Consider the following 24,020-nt stretch of genomic DNA (forward strand, 5'->3'; position numbering starts at 1 on the left):
GGAAAGTGCCAGAGTTGAAATACCGGTTAAAGATAACCGGTATTTCAACCCGTTTTAAAAGCAGAGTCCTACACGGTTAAATACCGTTTTTGAGGCAGTGGGAATGCCTCTGAAACGGTATTTAGTTAAAAAAAAAAATCGGCGTGGGGTCCCCCTCACTGCCGTAACCAGCACCAGGCTGAAGAGCCGGGGCTGGCATTAAAAAAATCAGGAAACCCAACAAATAGGGCTCAAGGGCCGGGGCTGGTTCCCAAAATACGGGGAACAAAATGAGTAGGGGTCCCCCCGTATTTTAAGAACCAGGCACAACCAGCCAGCAGGGTAATGCCACAGCCGGGGGGAGACTTTTTATACAAGTCCCCCCGGCCAAAGCATTCATCCCTACCGACCAGTCAGCCTGGCCAGGTGCCCTGGGGGAGTGGGGACCCCCCCAATAAAGGGGTACCCCCCCTCCAGGACTTACCTGACCAGGCTGAAGCCGCGCTGCCGGGGTGGTCGCCACAGGAGCAGGTGAGTAGGATTTCCTTCCCCAGGTACCCCTTTGGATTACTACGGATCCAGGACCCCGGACTCTTCAGCCCTGGAGCCCCGGACCAGCCCCGGAACCAAGCCACCAGACCCTGGGACCAAGCTACGGGATCAAGATAGGTAAGTATCAGTGTGTTTGTGTAATGTATGTATTAAACTTTTATTTTTCTAATGTGTCAGTGTGTATTTATTTATCTATTTTTTTTACTGTGGAACTACAAGACCCAGCGGGCCCTTTAATGCCCCGCAGGCTGGGACTTGTGGTTCTCCAAGTCCCAGCTTGCGGGGGAGGCTTGCTGGGACTCATAGTTCCACAGTTTAAAACATTAGGTTTTTCATCAATTTTTTTACACAATGATCAGACCGGTGGCCACCGCACAGGGCCACCGGGGACAGCACCAGGCTTCAGCCTGGTCAGGTAAGTCCTGGAGGGGGGGGACCCCTTTATTGGGGGGGTCCCACTCCCCCAGGGCCCCTGGCCAGGCTGACTGGTCGGTAGGGATGAAGGCTTTGGCCGGGGGGACTTGTATAAAAAGTCTCCCCCCGGCTGTGGCATTACCCTGCTGGCTGGTTGTGCCTGGGGCTGGTTCTTAAAATACGGGGGACCCCTACTAATTTTGTCCCCCCGTATTTTTGGAACCAGCCCCAGATCTGGAGCCTGGGGCTGGTTGTTAAAAATCGGGGAGCCCCTATTTGTCAGGTTCCCTGATTTTTAATTACCGGCCCCGGCTCTTTCAGCCTGGTGCTGGTTACAGCTGTAGGGGGGACCCCACGCTGTTTTTTTTTTTTTTTAATCCCCCCCCCCCCCCTCATATTTTTATGGGTTAAATGGGTTTTTAAACGGCAGTGTGAATGTGCCAAAAAACAGCTTTTAAACGGTAATTTACCGTTTAAAAGCTGCAGTGGGAAAGGGTCTTTATGGCTCTTGCCGTTTAAAAACCCGTTTAAAAAAAATGGGTAATGACCCGTTTCAGCAGTGGGAAAGCAGCATAACATTGTTTCATTATTTATACATTTCAATATGGTTAGAAACATTTGTAGCCAGCTAAAGGCTGACACGTGTTTCACAAGTTAGCTTCCTCAGAGCCGGCATCCATAGAGTAATTCTTTTCCTATCCAGTTCTTATAGGTAGGAGCTCACAGGGCCAGTGTCAGTGGACTGTGGGGTAAATTCATTAAGATGGGTGTTCTATTTCATGAGATGTTACTTTGGGCAACCTATCAGAATCTACTACTTATTTATTCAGCACTTTCTAGAATGTAATAGATATAATCTGATTGGTTGCTAAATTTACCCCTGTAAAGGCAGCTCCCCAGGAGGGGGACAAACGATTAGACACTTAATGTGACAAGTTTTGCAAAGAATAAATCGCATGCAACTCCCGGGGAGCCTCAGGTGGAGGGAGCAGGGGGGCGGCGGCCATAGAGGCGGCGGGCAGGAGATGCCGGCGAGGGTAACTGAGAGCTGGGCAGGGGGAGCAGGGAGCTGTCTGTACTGCAAGAAAAAAAAAGCCGATGCAAATGAATGGGCAGCCAGTGATTGACTGAGAGCTCTCTCAGCCAATCAGCAATTGGCTAAGAGAGAGCACTCAGCCAATCACTGACTACCCATTCATTTGTATTGTTTTGGTTTTTTTTTGTTCTTTCAGCTCCCTGCTCCTCCTACCCGGCTCTCCATTCCCCTCACCCTCCCCTCTGTGTCAGCTGCCCTTGCCCACCTCGCATGATCCCCCGCCCGGAGGCTGCACATAAGATTTAGCAAAGCTTATGTGCAGCCGGTCCGACCTCCGGACGACTCCGATGTGCACAGGACCACGCATCGGGTCTGATGGGATGTCTACACATGCGATTTGACCCGATTTTACTGCCTGATCCACCCGACTGGGGTAAAATCGGGCCCAAATCTCATAGTGTATGTGGGCCGTAAGTCTTTAGACAGATGAGCAATGTTAGAAGAAAGTTAGCCAATGGGGCTGTGAGACTGCAGTGTGGAGAGGGTGTGGCCCTAAGCCTAGGGGAGTGATAAAGTGGAGAGCGAGGTAAAAAATGACAGACAGTAGCTGGTATATTTTTCCCCCATAACTTTATCTCTCTCCTTGGGGGGGGGGGGGGCCTGCATACTGATAAAAAAAGAAAAAACACAGATGGGGCAAGGAGTATAGTATATAATTGTGCCACTTTGATTGTTGGGGCCCCCCATAAGTTACCTGCCCTGGGCCCCCTATGTACCCTTATCCAGTCCTGAATACTGCTGCAGTACTGGGATCGGTGACGGTGGGTAATGTGGACCTACAGCCAGACCGTTTGGGAAAGATCTAAGCATTGCCTAAACCCCCAAGGGTCCTGTCACCCCGTACTTGCAGCTTGTCCCTGTGCGCTGTGCTCTGCAGACGTCACCTGTATTTACATAATATTCTTCTCCTTTATCACAAGAGGAAGGAACTCCATGTGAGAATCTAAGTATAATGGAAGCATAGACCTATTCAGGCCACAGAGACGTCTGATTGGACGGAGGCCGGTTGTTCCCGGACAGAGCTGGGGTGGGGTTCTGGGAAATGTGTCATTTGGTAACAGCAGACTATGGTCTTGGCACAGCGGTTGCTGCTGGGCCGGTGTAACCTGTTCCCCCTCAGACTGTGGAATGCGTCTGCTTAATTGTTTAACGTACCTTTGATGCCATTCATCTGGGGGTTGCTGTATATGGGCCAAGTATTCTTTCAGTCACAAGTCTGGCTCATTTCCAAGGGGGTGGATTAGCTCACAGACCATCTCTAGGTCGACATGAACTGGGTTGACAGAGACAAATGGTCGACATGCACTACGGTCAACATTGACAAAGGTTGACACAAGCAAAAGTTACACATGGAAAAAGGTTGACACATTAAAAAGGTAGACATAAGTTTTTCATGATTTTTTTCGGGTGGCAGTGTTGACACCTGAGCGTGTGGATCGTCCCAATTAAAGTAGCACATGCACTCGCCATGCTTCGGGCGTGGTTCTGGTCCCGATCGGAGGCTACGTAGACGGTACAGCATGGAAAAGTCCACAATTTTTTTTTTTTTAAACGTGAAACTTTGTGTGTCGACCATTGACATGTTGACCCTTTTTATGAAAATTCAGTCTACTGCAGGTCAACATTTTTCTAAATGTTGACCTTTTGATGTCTACCCATTGACTGTCTACCTAGACGTGTGCGAGCCATCCGGATACCTGCTTCTGGTGTCCCCCCCTTCTTTATCCTGTGAGCGAGTGTGCTCTAGTTGTGGACAGAGATTAACAAAGTGCGGTGCTGGCGCTGCTGTGATATCCCACATTCCGGCCCTCATACCAGCTGGAGGCAGGGATCTGGATTTGCATGTAGTACGTACACTGCATATGTCATCACCCGGTACTTGAAAGGGAATTAATCATATGCTGGGATATATTTTTTTAACGTTGCCCTGAGTAACTCCTATTAGAGCCTTATCTGCCCACTGGGAGACACGGCTTATAAATCCCTGAGCGCCCAAACCCATGTGTATAGCAGCATTACATGCACATGGGCAGTATGACTGGCGAGTCCCTGAGCGCCCATACACGTGTGTATAGCAGCATTACATGCACATGGGTAGTATGACTGGTGAGTCCTTGAGCGCCTGTACACGTGTGTGTGTGTGTGTGTGTGTGTGCATAGCAGCATTACATGCACATGGGCAGTATGACTGGCGAGTCCCTGAGTGCCCATACACGTGTGTGTATAGCAGCATTACATGCACATGGGCAGTATGACTGGCGAGTCCCTGAGCGCCCATACACGTGTGTGTATAACAGCATTACATGCACATGGACAGTATGACTGGTGAGTCCCTGAGCGCCCATACACGTGTGTATAACAGCATTACATGCACATGGGCAGTATGACTGGTGAGTCCCTGAGCGCCCATACACATGTGTATAGCAGCATTACATGCACATGGGCAGTATGACTGGCGAGTCCCTGAGCACCCATACACGTGTATACAGCAGCATTACATGCACATGGGCAGTATGACTGGCGAGTCCCTGAGCGCCCATACACGTGTGTATAGCAGCATTACATGCACATGGGCAGTATGACTGGCGAGTCCCTGAGCGCCCGTACACGTGTGTATAGCAGCATTACATGCACATGGGCACTATGACTGGCGAGTCCCTGAGCACCCATACACGCGTGTATAGCAGCATTACATGCACATGGGCAGTATGACTGGTGAGTCCCTGAGCGCCCGTACACGTGTGTGTAAAGCAGCAGTACATGCACATGGGCAGTATGACTGGTGAGTCCCTGAGCGCCCATACACGTGTGTGTGTATAGCAGCATTACATGCACATGGGCAGTATGACTGGTGAGTCCCTGAGCGCCCGTACACGTGTGTGTATAGCAGCATTACATGCACATGGGCAGTATGACTGGTGAGTCCCTGAGCGCCCGTACACGTGTGTGTATAGCAGCATTACATGCACATGGGCAGTATGACTGGTGAGTCCCTGAGCGCCCGTACACGTGTGTGTATAGCAGCATTACATGCACATGGGCAGTATGACTGGTGAGTCCTTGAGCACCCATACATGTGTGTGTGTATAGCAGCATTACATGCACATGGGTAGTATGACTGGCGAGTCCCTGAGCGCCCATACACGTGTGTGTATAGCAGCATTACATGCACATGGGCAGTATGACTGGCGAGTCCCCCCCCCCCAGCACTAAATGGAAGTCGCGCGTATGCAGAGGTGTGGAGAAGCAGAGTATAGGGGAGGGCACCAGGGAAGACACTGGGTGGTAATATATAGTAGCGTAGACTTGAGTGAATCAGACGTTGTGTGTTTGTGCAGCAGATTTGCGCAGGTGGCAGTTAGTCCATGAGTGGTACAGCTTAACCAGGTCCTTGGTTTGTTGTACCAGGTAGAACGAGTGGCATAGAGACACAGGAATATAATGGGTATATTATCATGGAGTGTGACGGTATTTCTGGGCGTTGGTGTCAGGATGATGTAAGCACCCATATATAATGGTGCTAGGTCCCTCTGATTGCGGTGGTGCCACCTGTAGGGCTCAATTCTGCATGTACAGCAGCGCATGTCAGAGGTCAGAACTCCTCCTGACCAGCAGGGGGTCCTAGTGACCACCAGCTCATGTTGCCTGTCACTGTAGTGTGGATGCCGGCCGCGCTCAGCGCTCCTCATCCAACAATTCCATATATATGGTTTTGTAGCCTGATTTAGAGATGTACGCTAACCAGATTATGCTGGCAATATGATGCCTTTTACTGCGAGCTGTGCCTTTCATACCACGCCCAAATAATAATGAGGCCAGAGACATTTGCATAGGGAAATTAGGTCACAGAGGTTATAAATAGATTGAATAACTCAGTCATTCGCCACCTCCCCCATGCTGGTGTGTGAAGACGCAGCGTCAGCCACAAGAGTGTACACTGTGGGTGAGTACGCAGGACCCTTCCCGCATGGTGTCCAGGTTGATAAGTCAACATGCACAAGGTCGACTATGACAAAATGTCATAGTCAACCAAGTAAAAGGTTGACATGGGCTATTCGTGTATTTTTGTATTTTTTTGGCTTTTTTTTTTTTAAGGTATAAAAGTTATGGCCCATAAAAGGTGACATTTTTTTAGGGGAAAAACAAGATATGGTACTTGTTTCCTAGCACGGCGCCCATCGAATTGTATACCATAAGACTAAATAAGGTATACGATGGTATGCGATGCGATGTTGTACAATAAAAAAATTGGCATTGTGTGCCATACAATGCGATGGTATACGATTTTTTTATTGTACAATAAAAGTTAATTTTAGATAGTGTGGCGAGCGCAGCGAGCCCGAAGCGTGGCGATGGAACGCTGAATACATGTAAAGTAATACGTGTCCCCTCGCGGGGCTTCCTGCGCTCGCCACGCTTCGGGCTTGGTGGCTCGCTGCGCTCTCCACACTATCTAAAATTAACTCCACACCGACGTGGATAGTGGGGGTATGAAAATGTCGGAGGACACGTACCACCGCCCCTCGTGGGCTCGCTGCGCTCACCACGCTTCGGGTTCGCGTTGATAGTGGGGGTGCATTTAACATTCTAAGCACCCATTAGGGTGCTTATACAATTAAACATCGTATAGGGTGCTTATACAATTAAACATTGTATAGGGTGCTTATAGAATTAACCATCGTATAGGGTGCTTATACAATTAAACATTGTATAGGGTGCTTATACAATTAAACATCGTATAGGGTGCTTATACAATTAAACATCGTATAGGGTGCTTATACAATTAAACATTGTATAGGGTGCTTATACAATTAAACATCATATAGGGTGCTTATACAATTAAACATTGTATAGGGTGCTTATACAATTAAACATCGTATAGGGTGCTTATACAATTAAACATCGTATAGGGTGCTTATACAATTAAAAATCGCATCGCATCCATCGTATGCGGCTATATGGCATGCGATGGCATAAGATTGTACTAGATTTTACTAGATTGTAAGCTCCTCCGAGTAGGGCCCTCTTCCCTCCTGTTGTCAAAGCCCACTTCTCTTCACATTTCACTCACAGCTCTCCTTTAATCCAACACTCAGTGACCATCTTCATACTCATCTCCATCATTGGCCTCAAGCCTCTAGTTGTATGTTGATTGGGTCCTCACTACTTACATTTAAGCTGTAATGTGTATTGAACTGTGGTGCTCTTTTATTTGTACTGTATTTTTGTTATTTATTCAATGTTATGCCAAGTTTTGTCTCCCTGTATTGTTCCTTTGTAAGGCGCTGCGAAACACTTGTGGCGCCTTATAAATAAAATTATAATAATAAAATTATAATAAGATGGAAATCTTGGGCGCCGTGCTAGGAAACAAGTACCCAAGATACTGTATTTAGAGTGTAAAAGTAATTCAGGTTTATGAAGGCATGAAGGTGTTCTGTTGCCAAGTTCTCCTTCAGAACAAAGCTCGCTGTAACCACAAGATGCATAGTGGGTCACTAGTTATGCACTAGTGTTTGCAGCCTGCCCTCACACATACACTGGCTCTGCCGCTGTGCATCCGGCTGTAATTTATAAAATAAACCACAAATACAAAGCACCCAATTCAGTGAGACAAGAGCACAAGGAGAACAGTAAAACAGGTACAACTTCTTCTACATTACCAATGGATGAGTTGTTGTTAGTTACAGGAGTGTCACGTTCAAATGGACCTTGTGTTGTCTAATTTCGGTGATTACATTCCCCAGTTTATCATTGGTGGAAGTGGGGTGCGACACAAGCTCATTTCTGATAGCAAGAATGAGAAATTGTGTTTTTAGTCGAGATTTCTCAATAAATCTAAAAATCCTAGTGAAAAGGAATGCAGTAAAGAAATATTGATCAGAAGAGCTTGGAGCTTGATGGAAAGGGATCAAAAGATCCTTCTCCAGCGATGCTTGCCAAATCAACATTAGAAGGGGGAACACCATTTTCAGATTGTGTTAATGATCAGGGTGAATCGCCAGAAAGCTACATTTTATCATAGCTTGGTAAATTAGCCCTACTGTGCAGTGGGTTACTGTAACTATAACATTTGCTCCCCCCAGCTAAAGTAGTTTCTGGCTCCACCCCCCCCCCCCTTGTAATGCCCCTTACACTGTACGCCACACGCCGTAATGCCCCTTACACTACATACCACACACCATAATGCCTTTTACACTATACGCCACATACCGTAATGCCCCTTACATTACATGCCACACACCATAATGCAGCGTACACTATATACGACACACACTGTAATGCCCCGTACACATTACGCCACAGCAAAATGCCCCTTACCTATGGTTGGATGATTTCCATCATATAGCACCCATGATGACAGTGAGATAGACACCTAGGTACATAGTGGTCACTGTATATGGGGCTAATGGGTGGGTGAGAGCACCAATCACATTACACCCATGATGACAGTGAGACAGCCACTTGCTTATATAAGGGACACTGTACATAGGGGTTAGTGGGTGGTGGCCCCATCACATTGCCCCCTGATGACAGGGAGATGGGCAGCTAGATAAATAAGCCCACTGATGACATGAGATTACACCCTCCCCCCCATGCTGTGATGCAGAACAGTGATACCCCCATGCTGGGGTTGGCTCCCCCAAGCCACAGCGGGGTCTGAGGAACCGTAGTTACGCCACTGACAATGATTTGTCAGACAGATAGTAAGATATGAGCAGCACTAAATATTCATATTGGCAAATTCTGCTTTTAGGACGACATTTACTGAAATCCTTTCTAAAGGAATAGGGTGAAGCGGTGCGTTTTCTGTTCTAGTAAACCAGTGCAAAGATAATGTTCCAAACCCCTGTTAATCATTATAAACCTGTACAAGCTGGAAATATTATAAGGAAATATGACAGGAGGAAGTGATTACGGACAAATGAACAGAACGTACATGAAAATCACTTCTGGTTTCAGCTACATCCTCTAATCCCGTTTGCGGATCAAATGGACTTCAGTGTCTGGAGCAACAGCCAATCGGTCGACCAGGAATCTCTTAATGCCACGTTTAGATTTATCCATATTTTTCTTATTGGCCATACAAAACACATGACAGCTGGATAGCCAATAAGAAGCCATTCTAAAATCGAAGTAAAGCTAAACCCACATATCTCTAGTATAAACCACTTTGTACGTGTGATGTAATGATGTCAGATAGGAGGGGCCCCGGACCAGAGAAGATGAAAGCAAGCCTAAGGGCCTGGAATTGAAATCTTGGGGCCCAATGCACATTTTTGGGGCCCCATAGGCCTGCCTAGAATGTACAGAGTCACCGGTCAAGAAGTTTGCTAAAGATTGACAAGCTATCACTGGCTTCGTTTGCAGAGGGACCCCACGCATGCACACCGCAGCCCTGCGGTAGGTGACTGAATCAGACTATTCCTCTCCCCATCTGCAGAACTGTCCGAACAGAGTTCTCAATGGTGGTTTGCCCCAGAGATACAAATCCCAGTTAATCTTACGAAATACTAATAAATAGCCTTTTGTGAACCTGGCCCTTATTGTTCTTTTTCTTTCAGATGGTGACGCTCTTGTCCTTATTGGGAAGCCAGTGGAGCCTTTGGTTTGGCTCCTCCGTTCTCTCGGTGGTGGAAATGGGCGAGTTGGTCTTCGATGTTATTGCCATTGGAGTAATAATTCTCCTCCACCGTTATGCAAGCCAGCAGAATCAAGAGACGCACAGGGCCCAGACCGACGATTCGTCCCTTGGGCCTAGAGAAGCGAGGAATGCTTCGATTCATCGCAATGTCCCCTCAGACAGCCAAATGAGGGTCGTAGCGGATATCACCCCACCACCGGCCTACGAGACCTTGGACCTGAGCTCTCTAGGAGGCAGATCTTCCCGTTCACCCAGCGTATGTAGTAGCGCTTCCCACCACACCACATCCACATGGAAAGAAGAATAAGGAAAGTCATTTAGAAGAAAAGGGTGAATGAATAGTTATGTATTTTAGATAGCTAACCAAGGTTGAGAGGGGTATGGGAAAATCTAGTCACTTCAGAAAGCAAAAACAAAACAAACAAAAAATCTCTACGATTTGACCTAGTTTATCGCTGTAGAGGAAAAACGAGCTACGTGGTCATTAAGCTGAGAAAATAGTATCGGGTAAAGCGGTTCGTTTCCTGCTGATCTAAGCTCTGCTCATTCAAATGATAATGAACGTTTTTTTTTTTTTACCTTTGTCTCAAATAAAAACATTTTTCAAAAATATACTGTATATATTCGGAACTTCGAAGTAACCGTACCCATGTGAATGGACAGTCAAAAATGTATTTCGGGAAAACCCCTCTATATCAGCCCTGGGAGTGACAACATCTCTATGAGCAAAATAGCAGCTAAAAATGTCAGCTTCGCTCACATTTGTTATATCAATTCAAATATTTTATTTTTTTAAGATTATATTTCCTATATAAGGTAAACATTACAGGTTATTATGATGAAAAAACATGTTTGCTTGGCAATTTTTTACATCTATTGTGACAAAATCACGTGGCACTCAAAGTGTTAAATTGATTAGACTCTATAATCCGGTTCTCGGTCGAAAAAAAACCATGAAAGGAAATCGTCTGTTGCTATACCTACGGTATAAAGCTAAACAACCCTAGCCTGTTATTTTACACCGGGCCGCCAGCTCTCTCAGCATTCCTGTAGTCCAGCGTTGCCTTTTACTGCGGTCAGTGAATTATACAGGAGACTTCAGGTCCATGCTGCCAATTGCTGTTCATTCCTTTAGTTGACCCTGAAACCTTCACATAGACTGAACTGTTTTGGAAGCGTTTTGGGCTCTGGGAGGAAAGGGGATAACAGAGAGGGAGAGGGCAGGAAATCCTAAAACAATAGCAGCTGGCTACTTAAAAAATCCAAGGGCCAGATTCTCTAAGCTTCAAAAGTGATAAAATGGAGATTGATAAACAGCCAGCCAATCACCTCCTGTCTGACATTTTTCAAACACAGTATGTGCCATGTCAGGTAGGAGCTGATTGGCTGGCTGTTTATCACTCTCCATTTTATCACTTTTGAAGCTTAGAGAATCTGGCCCCAATAACATACTGTAGATGGAGACACTACAAAAATCTGTGTTTTATTAATAGGAAGACATTTCTCCTTACACGAGCAGTGAAATGTGTCTTGATTATTCAAGACGCACTCTATTTTTTTTCAGTCAGTTCGTAAAAATATTGTCCGAACAGATGCTGCCATTTTGTGTGTTCCTCAGCAGTAAGTACAAAATGTCAGGATTAACAGATGCCTCAGCAAATGCTCCAAAATGATTTCAATGCTAGAATGTAAGCTCTTGGGCCCTCTCTCCTCATGTGCTTTTTTTCTCTCTTAATTTTCTAGTCAAAAACCCATCAAAACTATGGCTTCAGCAATATACTTTGAGCTGTGACAGTTTTTAGCCCACACACTCTCCACTCCACCCCACCCCCAGCCCCTATTTGCTCCTACCTAGGGATGACCGTCAATGATTCAAAATCATCGAAGATTTATGGCCGAAGTTGAATACTCTTACCACATGGGTTTCCCTCCATCGATGGCCCAGCAAAAGGATTTTTGCTTTTTTTTTTTTTTAAAGTGCCGGGGCACGGAGCATATTTAGTTAAAAATATCGATGGTCATTCATTGCATATTTTAACACTATATGCAATATACTTGCACTATTGCCAACCATCGATGGCAACAATGACCATTCTTACTCCTACCTCCAATCTCTGTCTTCACACCTCCCCCTCTCCATATCCAGCAAGTTTAAAACGGATCAGTGTCCCTGCAAAAATTGCTTTCACTTTCTGTTATGGCATCTTTTAGTGCACAAAGAAGTGATTTGGACCGTCTAGAGGCGGTAATTTACCTCACAGAGGGCGAGATGTATTAAAATACATCGCCGCCTTTCGCGGCCCCCCCGCCGCGATGCCAGCGCATATGTACTAACATATGCAGCTGGCATTGCGGTGCGGTGACTGAGGCCCCCCACGATACCTGTACTGTGGTGTGCGATGGGTCTCCGTCACCTCCCTGTCGCCACACTCTCCCCTCACGCCGGGGACAGCTAAGCAGGCTGTCTCCGGCGCCTCCTCCTCCCCCCTGCAGCCGGAAGGATGTCCGGCTGCTTCACTAGGGGGAGGAGTGGTTTACCTTCCAGGGTCCAGGAGGAGGCGGCGAAAAGAAGCTCATAGGCTTCTATAGGGTATCGCCACCCAAAGGTGGCGATACCCTACAATGCGGTATCGGTGCAGCTGGGTTTTGATACATCGGAAAAAGGGGTAAAACCGGGGTTTTACCGCATTTTCTGTTTAATACATCTCGCCCAGAGGGAGTAGTTAAACGTTTTTTTTTTTTGTTTTTTGTTTTTTACTCCATGCAACCCTTGGTCTCTGCCACCCTAATAATAACTTCAGTGTCCTGACCCTTGATGCAAATGTCTTTATGAACCATGTACTTATTGTTTTGCTTTTTGTTCATTTATGGAACCCTTGTGGCACCATATAAATAAATTATGATGATAATAATACTGAGTAGCAAAAGTGCTTGATGCTTTCACTGATTCCAAGTGAAGTGAGCTGCTTTTATTGTCACGCTAAGCTTACAAAATGGCCGCCTTCACTGTATGGTACTGGTGCACTTTAATGGAGCTAGTTCTTGTGGAAGAATAACTTTGTATATGGACTATCTTGGTAATGACAGTAGCCGTTTACTATTTAAATATAAATTCTGAATAAATATTAATATATTGACTTATAACATGTGATCCGTTTACCTATGGCCGCTCTCACTGAGGTAAATATTGTTTTACACTGTAAGCAGCGTCTTTATTTGAGCACAGTTACTGTTTTGGAGAAGTATTTATCACGCTGATTCCACTTGTGTGAATCCTTTCCATAATCGCTCTGTGTGCAGTAACCTAGAGGTTCTTTACCCATGAGTCATGACCTATGGGCCCTCAGTTTCCTCTTTGCTAAAGTGAAATCCCCCCCCCTTGCTGCCGTGTGTTTCAGCCTTACACGCTACACAGCAGTAACGTAACCTTGTTTTACTCACTACAGTACTCATTTCTTAATTATTAGATAACAGCGATGCTTCTAGTTTGTAGAGAAATGTAATGTTGTTACAACACTTTTTGGGGAAAAAAAGCCGTAGGTGTCAAACCTGTTGCCCAGACATGTAATCACCGGGGACAGCCATTTTGTGGAAAGAATTATAAATGTGACACTGCAGTAACTATGTGAATTTCCTCCCTAAAGCTGGTTACACACTGGACGATTCGTGTCACGTGTCAACCAACTTAGGGGCAGATTTATTAAGCTTGGTGAAGGTTTTTATCACCGGCCAATCAGCTCCTAACTGCGAAGTTACAGGCTTGGTTTGAAAAATAACAGAGCTGATTGCCCGGTGATAAAAACCAGACACTTTTTATCTCTTCACCGAGCTTAATAAATCTACCCCTGAGTTGTAAAACACTGAACGATATCATGCAGTGACGTTACCTCATACTTGCCAACTTTTAAGCCTCTCCTGAGGGCAGCCATCTCAGTTAGGCAGGCATCGGGGCCATCGCCGTGAGTAAAAAAAAAAAGCAGATTTCGGGGCTGAGCCACAGATGGGCTGACCTGTTGGGGGCGTGCCTAGAGTGATTGTGTCATTTTAGCCACGCCCCCGCCGTGCAAAGCCGATATTTCATGCATTGCACTGCGGGGGGCAGGGCTAAAGTGGCGCAATCACGTCATTTGACCCCACAAACCCCCCACCCCCACTTAGGGCCGGTTCGCCATCTGAACATGCATCAGTATCAACATAGTGGGTACATACCAGATGATATGCACGATAATATCGTTAAACGCTTTAGTTAGCGCCGTAGAGATGGCGAGCTGTAAAGTGAATCATTTCTATCTGCAGGAATCTTGCAATTTTTCTCTGAGTCTTTGTACAATTACAGTCCACAACGTAACTTTGTATGTTCATTTCTAGATTTATTGGGCATTCATCATACTGTACTTTCCAATGATTTGTACACTCCGCTGTTCACTGTATACCCGGCATGTGGCACTGTATAATAATAGCCACAGCTGGTTTTGTAGCTGTATGTTCCTCTTTACTGTTTTCAAAACTGTTCAAGCAGACCAGCGGCCTGCAAACAGAAGGGGCAGCCATTTTGTGAGCGGGAACGGTGTGCCAAGACTGCAGCCAATAAACTAACTGCTATAGTAACAGTTTGCCTACAACATCAATAAACATAGCCCGGCACTCCCCACTTGCACCCAAAACTGCCACACTCCATCGATTTTGGTGAAGACCCACCTGCTGCCATATAAGTGACACCTCATTTAGGTAGGGATGACTATTGGTAGGCATGACTAATGTTATCACTGAGGCACGAGGCACAATGGCTGCCCTAGCTGTGTGTAGGTGACTGGTCCCCTTTTATGTTCTACTGTGCACTATTAATCAATGTTTATGGATAACTAGGTTCTGTATGATAATATTATTGCTAATATAAAATGAAACACAAAATATAAATGAAGAAATTACTCATGTGATTGTAACTGGAATACTGAATAAATATTTTAACAAAGTAAATCTGTGGTCTGACATGATCACGTACCCTGGTGTTGTCTCGTTTTCAATGCATTCTATAACATTGTTATTGTGCGTGTATACCTGCCGACACTGGACAGTTGACAGGGGGCGTTAAAAAAAAAAAAAAAAAGGGGGTGTGATGACACCGCATATAGTCATGTAGTGTTAGGCTTGCCTAGGGATGGCCATCAGTGCAGTCGCCATTGATGGTAATACTGCAATCACCCATCGATAATTAAAAGATGGTCACTCTAGGCGGTGACTTCAACTGCGTTCTAGACCCAAATCTAGACAAATTCTACCCCCAACACCCCACTAGCCCGGACCCCCTACCCCGCGCACTGGCAAAGCATGTAAAAGAAACAAATCTCATTGACACCTGGCGCGCTGTAAACCCCTCCGCCAGAGACTACACCTTTTTCTCCCCGCCTCACAACTCACACTCAAGAATAGATTTTATCTTTTGCTGCCCAATGGCCTCAACCCACTTGACAGACTCTCACATCACCCCCAACTCCTGGTCAGATCACTCCTTCCTCACCTCAACCTTCAACCTGATGGACACACCGGCATCCAAACCTTCCTGGCGCATTAATGAGACCCTCCTGAAAATTCCAAACTTTCAAAACAAGATAAATGAAGCCTTACTTGACTACTTCACACTTAAAGTTAACGCTCAGGGTTGCACTCCACTAGTCTGGGAAGCACACAAAGCAGTAATCCGCGGCCATATTATTAGCTACGCCTTCCATAGAAATAAAGAGCAGAAACAAAAATTTCAATCCCTTCTAGAACAAGTCTCCCAACTAGACGTCCGTCATAAGCGATCCCCAACCGATGAAAATTACAAGCAACTTACCAAGGCTAAAGCCTCCCTTAATGCAATCCTTTCAGAGAAAATCTAAAGGACGCTCCGCTGGACGAATCAGCGCTTCTACGAAAAAGGTAACAAAGCGGATGCACTCCTAGCCAATCAACTAAAAGCCCGTAAAGTTCGATCGGCCATCCCATCCTTCAAAAACCCTTCAAACACTACTTGCTACCACCCCACCAATATTAATAATATATTCAAGGATTTCTACAAACTACTATATATAACTCCCCCACTCCCGCTTCCTCCTCCGCCACGTCGTCTTCACCATCCGACTACCTGTCCTCCAGTTCTCTCCCCGAGATCGACCCCAACACCTCTGCCACACTATGCCGCCCCATATCCCCAGACGAGATCATGACTGCTCTCAAATCACAAAAACCCTCCAAAGCTCCAGGCCCCGATGGATTCACCTTCTCATATTACAAAACTTTCCAACAAACCCTCATCCCTCACCTTTCCTCTACCTTCAACCCTATTCTAAATTGGGAATATTTCCATCCAGACACTACCAGAGCTGTGATTACGGTTATACCAAAACCTGGCAAAGACCCCCAACTAGTCTCAAATTACAGGCCAATTTCTCTCCTAAAGACAGACCTGAAACTCTTTGCAAAAATACTCGCAAACAGGCTCAACCCCATCCTCCCTTCCCTTATTCACCCCGACCAAGTAGGCTTTGTCCCAACGAGGCAAGCCCTCGACAACACCAGAAGAACCATTAATGATCCACCATGCTAACTCTCTAAAACTTCCCTCCCTACTGCTGGCCCTAGACGCAGAAAAGGCCTTCGGCCGGGTCTCATGGTCCTTTCTCACTCACACCCTTCGTAGGTTTGGCTTTCAGGGACAATTTCTACAGGCTATTCAAGCCCTGTACTACAATCCTTCCACATCAGTCTCTGCAGGAGGTATAACCTCTGACTCATTTAGCATTTCAAACGGGACTAGACAGGGCTGCCCATTATCCCCACTTATCTTTGCACTAATCATAGAACCCCTGGCCAGCCGGATTAGATCCAACCCCAATATCTCAGGAATCATGGTAGGAGACGCGGATTATAAAATCTCTCTCTTCGCCCATGAGTCCTCCTCACACTAACAAACCCCTCAATATCCCTTCCCAACCTGTTCCAAGAACTCTCCTTATATGGCCACTTCTCTGGTTACAAAATCAATCACGACAAATCTGAAGCACTCCCATTTCACATCCCCAAACCTTCTCTTGACCTCCTTCAATCTAACTTCACCTTTTCCTGGCGTAGAGACTCCATTAAATACTTGGGCATACATCTGACAAAAACTTATGCTGACCTCTATAAATTTAACTACCCCCCCCCCCCCCTCTCTTTCGGGCTATCACACAAGACCTTGACAGGTGGAGTAAACTTTTCATATCCTGGACAGGATGTACAAACGTCATCAAAATGTCTGTGCTCCCAAAGCTTCTTTATCTCTTCCAGACTCTCCCCATCGCTGTCCCCAAACGAACTCTCGCCACCCTCCAAACCACTTATTGTAAATTTGTTTGGAACCACAAGAAACCCCGCATACGCCGAGACATACTTGCCAAGAATCCTACCTCCGGCGGTTTGAGCCTCCCCCTTCTCTCCAAATACTATTACACTTCCAGACTCAGTCAACTAGTCGCTTGGCATTCCCCCCGCAATATGAAAAGATGGGTCGACATGGAATCCGACCTCGCAAAGACACTCTCTGTTTCCTATTTACCTTGGGTCCCACGTCGACTTAGACCTTCTTCAGCCTTAGCCATACCCACAATATCCCTCACCCTCTCAGTCTGGGACTCCCTCACCACCAAGCTCTCACTCACTACACATCCCTCCCCCATGACTCCTCTCTGGCAAAATCCATCCTTTCCCCCCGGTCAATCCCTACACATGGCCTCCACGTGGTCCTCCGCAGGTATAACATGCTTGCGACACGTCCACGACAAAAATGCGCTGCTATCCTTTGCCGATCTCCAGGAAAAACATCACCTACCACACTCCCTCTTTTACCAGTTCCTCCAAATCCGGAGCTTTATTAATTCCTCCCTCTCTGGGACGGGCTCTCTTAGAAATCCTACCCCCATAGAAAGTCTTTGCTCCCAAAGACCTATGGATAAAGGCATCATTTCGTACCTATACCACTTTGTTCTCACGCCAGACAGCCATCCTCTAGAAACTCACGAAATTGCCTGGGAAACGGACCTGGAGAACTCTCTAGGAGAAGACTCTTGGAAAGAGATCCGCCTAGCAATCTCTAAATGCTCCATAAGTGTAGCTATTAAGGAAACATCATACAAAATTTACACCCGATGGTACCTTGTACCTACACGCCTCCATGCTATTTATCCGTCTGTCCCCAACGCATGCTGGCGACAATGTGGATGCGAAGGTACTTTCTTTCACATCTGGTGGACCTGCCCACGCATCAGGCCGTTCTGGAACACGGTACAATCGGTTATAAACTCAACCATCCCAACTTGCCCCCCACTCACACCTACCACAATGCTTCTGTGTGCCCCAGTCGACCGGTTAACCCCCCCCTTCTAATAAATTAATCCTACACATCACCTGCGCCGCTAAGCTCCAGATTGCCAAGGCCTGGAAAAACCCTACTCCCCCAACCTACCAAGAATTACTAAACCGAATCTGGTTTGTCTCCAAAATGGAATACATAACCAGCCTCCAAAATAACACAGTGGAGAAGTACCATAAGGTATGGGAGCCCTGGTACGCCTCAAAAAACCTCCCGGGATTGTCTTGATTGCCATTGCGTCCATGTCCTCTTCCCCTAGCAGCCCGACCAACCTCCCCCTTAGTTTTCGCGCTCTTCGAGTAACTTCACTCTGATCTCACCCAGCTCCTCCCCCCATCATTACCTGATCCCCCACAAACCTCAACGCCTTCCCTCCATATCTCCTCTTCTCTCTCCCCACTTACCTCCCCCCTCCCCTCCTCGTCCAACACTCTCACTTCCCCACCCAACTCTCGATCCTCTAACCCCGCACCTATTCACCCTCCCCACTTTTCTTATTAGTTCTTCTAGGTACATCCTCTCTCAGGGAACGTATTGCTCAGTGACCCTGTTGCACTCCCCCCTATCGGTCACCGGCTCCCGTGTTAACTATGTAACCAATGTACCTAAATTTGTTATGCTTCTCTTTTCTCTTCAATAAAAATATTTGAACATAAAAAAGATGGTCACTCATTTCGATAGTCATCCATTTTCTTTCACTGAATGGCCCGTGGGCCAATCAGAATTTGGGGGCAGGGCTTCACGAGTATCAGGGGCGGAGCTATGCTCCGTGTCCCGGCACTTTGAAAAAATAAAAACAAAACATCCGTTTTGATGTGCCATTGATGGAGGGTTCTACCCCATCGATGGCAAAAGATTTTGACATTGGCCAATAACCATCGATGATTTTGAATCGTCGATGGCCATCCCTAGGCTTACCTAGAACTCCCCAAGCTACTATATTGTGAAAGAATATCACTTCTGTAACATAAACAGGCAAGTTCTAGAGAGGAGATAATGGGGAAGGGAAGGCAAACAAAGTAATCTCTGTTGAATGTGAACTCTGCAAGCAGACTTACTAATACCAGAATAGAGAAGTATTTTGGCGTTATGTTTACATAATAATGTGTTGTTATAATTTCTTTAATATCCCTTTAATCAGTGAGACATATGGATTACACAGGCGGCTGTGCCGCCGATTTAAAACCGTAAGAGTGGGATGTATTATCAGTGCGGAATACAAGCCACCAAGCGTCGCAATGATACTAATTGCCTATGTATTAACATATGTGATTAGAATGACAAAGGACAATTCTTCCGAAAAGAGCTGCACTTTGCGAAGGCACCGCCAATGAGTGAGAGGGTGCCCGCAGGTGGCCTTTGCCTCCTACACCCCCGGGTGCCGCCTACTGGTGCCGGTTGACCTCTCAACAATTGGGATTCCAACTGTTAAATGCCCGGCGGTCAGGATTCTGACTTACAAGGGTTATTCTCCCTCATGGAGGCCACGACCCCCATGAGGGAGAATAGAACCTGTGGGGAGCTGCAATGGGCTTCTTCGCCCCCCTGTCAGAATACCGGCAATCAGGATTCCAATGTCGGTATACTGTCCGTCTGAATCCCGACCATCGGCCCGGCGTACCACACCCACCATATGCAGCGACTCCCAGGCTCCTCCTCCTCCCTGGACCCAGAAGGTGAAGTGGGAGGTGCTAGGGAGAAGGTCATTGGATATGGGAATGTGCGCGGGGGCTCTCAGGACAGGATATGAGTGGCGGCGGATTTGATGGAACGTAGAAAGAAGCCCATAGGCTTCTATAGGGTAACTATTACCCTCAGCATTGGCAAGTTGGATATCAATCCATACATCTAAAAATAATAAACCCAGAAAACAGGGTTTTTACAGCAGTTTTTATTTAATACATCCCGCCCTAAGAACGCACAATTAACATTTTTAATTAATTAAACTGCAGAAACATCTGCATTGTGTCCACCTCTGAATGAGGCCCTTTCCAGCAACCCTCCTGTTATCACATAGGTCTCTATCACAGTGAACGACTACCGTAAATACAGCTCGCCTGATTCAGGGCAAAATACACTTTTCCAATATCTTACAGGGGTACACTCCGGAGTCTTCCTCCTGACGCTAGTGATTTACATGCACAGGAAATGACTCTACTCTACTACAGGGTTGCCTACTCCGGGAGAAGGCAGCCAGCTAGCTGTATAAGGGGGCGGAGATGCTGTGAAGGGGCGTGGCTGGAGGCAGGGCTGAAAACAAATCTGTGCTGTATTTGCGGGCGTGGCCATTGTGATTTCGTTGTCATTGCCACGCCCCCTGCATTCCAATATCCGGGATTGTAGGCAACCCTGCTCTACTACAGCCGTTTGGATCCCTCTCCAATTTTAAAATCAACCCTGACAAAACTGCCGGTGTATTTCCGCCTTTTGCTAAGCAAGAAATCGAACTCCGGGCCAGATGCGCTAAGCTTCAAAAAGTGATAAAATGGAGAGAGATAAACAGCCAGCCAATCAGCTCCTAACTGTCATGTTATGGGCTGGGTTTGAAAAATTACAGGTAGGAGCTGATAGGCTAAACTCTAAGACATGCGCAACTGTTAAACCATACAGTAGTCCCCAGGGTTAAATTGGTCAAAGAAAAAAAAAATCCTTTATAAACGGAACCGCATATACTTGCCTACTTTTGAAAACTAGTTTCAGGGAGATTATAGTTGGTAATAGAATTTTCCACAGCGCCCCATTGAGGGGACCAGTCTTGCTCCAACTAAAGGGCGTGGTTAGTTCCATATATGGAGATATTGTAAATGAGGCCCCTAGAATCATGGGTGTGTACTGCTAGATCTGAGAGGAATCTTGTAAAATGACTTATATACAAATGTAGATGAGCCCCAAAGCAGTTAGCAAGAGTTACTATACTGGCTAAAGTGCTGGAAAATGGCGCTGATGATTCAATGTAAATGTATCTGTCTCTTATTCCCTTTTTCCCAAAAAATGTAACTGTAATGTTGGCTACGATACATGAGGGAGTCTCCTGCAGAATGCAGGAGGGGAGGTAACTATGATGTAACAGTGTAATGTGGGCTAGGTGACATGAGGGAGATTGCTAGACTAATGCGGGAGAGAGGGAGATTGCTGATGTCAGGGAGTCTCCTGCAGAATGCAGGAGGGGAGGTACAGTAACTATGGTGTAACAGTGTAATGTGGGCTAGGTGACATGGGGGAGATTGCTAGACTAATGAGGGAGAGAGGGAGATTGCTGCTATGTCAGGGAGTCTCCTGCAGAATGCAGGAGGGGAGGTAACTATGATGTAACAGTGTAATGTGGGCTAGGTGAAATGAGGGAGATTGCTAGACTAATGAGGGAGAGAGGGAGATTGCTGCTATTTCAGGGAGTCTCATGCAGAAGGGGAGGTAACTATGATGTAACAGTGTAATGTGGGCTAGGTGAAATGAGGGAGATTGCTAGACTAATGAGGGAGAGAGGGAGATTGCTGCTATTTCAGGGAGTCTCATGCAGAAGGGGAGGTAACTATGATGTAACAGTGTAATGTGGGCTAGGTGAAATGAGGGAGATTGCTAGACTAATAAGGGAGAGAGGGAGATTGCTGCTATTTCAGGGAGTCTCCTGCAGAATGCAGGAGGGTAGGCAGCTATGCCGCACATCGAATCAGCCGGCGCTGAGATTACTATTCTGTTTAGTCATATTGAAGGACTGGTCACTAGTAGATTTATATGTTGTATCCTCCAGTGTCTCGTGCTGGCCATCCCATACATTACCGAATCAGTTTACATTGCTCAATAGTAGCAAAGAGAACCCTCTAACCACATTTGGATTAAAAGTGTTGGAACCTATGACCAGTATTCTGAGGAACTTTGCTGCCTGCTATAAACTGTGGGTGAATTGGACTCAATCCAGTAACCCCCCCCCCCCAAGACAAATTTGAACCGTAAGTAATATAAGTGTGTTTGTGTTATCCTCTCCGCCGTGCATTTCATCGTATCTGGATTGGAATTTCTGACTCTTTAATAAATAAAAAAATTCAAATAAATAAATAAAGGAAGGAAGAATTCCGTGTGCGACCAACCATCGCCATGGGACTGGCCTGAGGCTTCTTGGCCCAAAATCAGAGAACTGTATGGCCCGCTTACAGGACGTTGCTGGGAATCATCTGGGGGAGACGGCTGCGGAGGAGAGCAGCCGGGAGTGTAGATTAGGAAGAACTGCTGTCCCATGGGGGAACATTATGTGGGTTTCTCCGAAGCCTTTCACCCTTTGAGTGCCAAGTGAATTTGTCAAAATTGGTTTGAAAATTGCCAAGCAAACATTTTTATACATCATAATGACCTGTAATGTTTTCCTTATATAGGAAATATAATCTTTTTTTTTAATAAAATTTTTTGATTTGAATTCATATAACAAATGTGAGCGACACTGGCATTTTTAGCCAATATTTTTCATACAGTATCTCACAGAGCTGTTGGCACTCAAAGGGTTAATGAGCCCAAGGTAGAGAATTGGATGGACGGAAATTTTCGTAAGCCGGGAGGAAGAGATCTGACGGTGATAATGATATTACTGGTAAATGTATAAATCTTTATTATATAACGCAGGCTTATACCGTTGCGCTTCACATTTGAGAACAAAGAGTACTAACAGAGACAAAGAGGCATGAGGGCCCTGCTCGCATACATTGGGGCAGCACATGCAGAAGACCAGGTGGTGGCCATCTTGTTAAAGGGTTTTTGCCTTCCTAGAGGAGTGCACTACATGGCCCTTATTCTGGTTGATACACAAAGCTGTGAATTTTGCAGGTTTGCGTGTCATTTTAATGCCGCCCGCCCTTGTGTCTAGGTCAACCTAATGCTTGTGTCGACCTGTCGACCGAGACCCATGTCGACCTTGTCCCATGTCAACCTAGAACCATGTCGACCTTTCACCATGTTGACCTAATGCTTGTCGACCAACATGCTGTAGACCAAACAATCCCAAACCCTTGGGTGTTGTGCAGACTCAGAGGGGTGTTGTGCAGTGCAAAGGGGTGTTGTGCAGTGCAGAGGGGTGTTGTGCAGTGCAAAGGGGTGTTGTGCAGTGCAGAGGGGTGTTGTGCAGTGCAAAGGGGTGTTGTGCAGTGCAGAGGGGTGTTGTGCAGTGCAAAGGGGTGTTGTGCAGTGCAGAGGGGTGTTGTGCAGTGCAGAGGGGTGTTGTGCTGGGTAATGTACTGGTCAGCGGCGTAGCTTTGTTTTAGGGCTCCCCGGCCGTCCGGCCCCCCGTGCCTGCCCCCTCCCCCCATTGCCGCATGCTTACCTGTCCACGCGTCCCGGCTTCAATAAATTCTATGCAGACGGACCACAATAAAATGGCCGCCCCCATACCGCAGACAGTTTCAGAGAACAGTCTGCTTTATGGGGCGGCCATTTTATTGTGGTCCGTCTCCATAGCATTGATTGAAGCCAGGAGGGGAGCCGGGATGCGCGGACAGGTAAGTATGCGGGGGGATTGCTATAGCACCGCAGCCCCCCCGGCGCCCCCATATGCACAGCGCCCCCCCGCGACCGCGGGGGCTGCGGTGCTATAGTTACGCCACTGGTACTGGTCGTGTGTTAGGCAGGCTGTGTCAGTGTGCAGAGGGCAGAGGCTGTCAGTCAGTGTAGTGGGGTACAGTACACAGGCTGTCAGTCAGCTTTTCATTTTTTTTTTTCATTGTGGTGTGCTGCACTGCAATCCAATACACCATATACTACACTGTCAGAAGCTCCGTGTGTGGTTGTTCTGCCTCCACACAGTGTTATACAAGCCCCGTCCACAACAACAACAAAAAAAATTGCTTTTCGTTATTTTTTTTGTGTGTACTGCACCCCAATAGTATACACCATATATTATACTGTCAGAAGTTCTGTGTGTGATTGTTCTGCCTCTACGCAGTGTTATACAAGCTGCGCAT

The 24,020-nt window shown here is 46.5% G+C and overlaps 1 protein-coding gene across 1 annotated transcript in view; it reads left to right on the forward strand.

Annotated features, from left to right (window-relative positions):
- The window catches only part of SCNN1A (sodium channel epithelial 1 subunit alpha), a 57,963-nt gene extending 46,971 nt beyond the window's left edge, over positions 1-10,992 (forward strand). Inside the window, exon 13 of the mRNA XM_083149692.1 lies at positions 9,607-10,992. Within this exon, the coding sequence (XP_083005818.1) occupies positions 9,607-9,993 (387 nt within the window). The 3' untranslated portion in view covers positions 9,994-10,992. The remainder of the gene's footprint in view (positions 1-9,606) is intronic.
- The last annotated feature ends 13,028 nt before the right edge of the window (positions 10,993-24,020 follow it).

Source organism: Crinia signifera, chromosome 6 (assembly GCF_055691185.1).
Source record: "Crinia signifera chromosome 6, ASM5569118v1, whole genome shotgun sequence".
Classification (NCBI taxonomy): domain Eukaryota; kingdom Metazoa; phylum Chordata; class Amphibia; order Anura; family Myobatrachidae; genus Crinia; species Crinia signifera.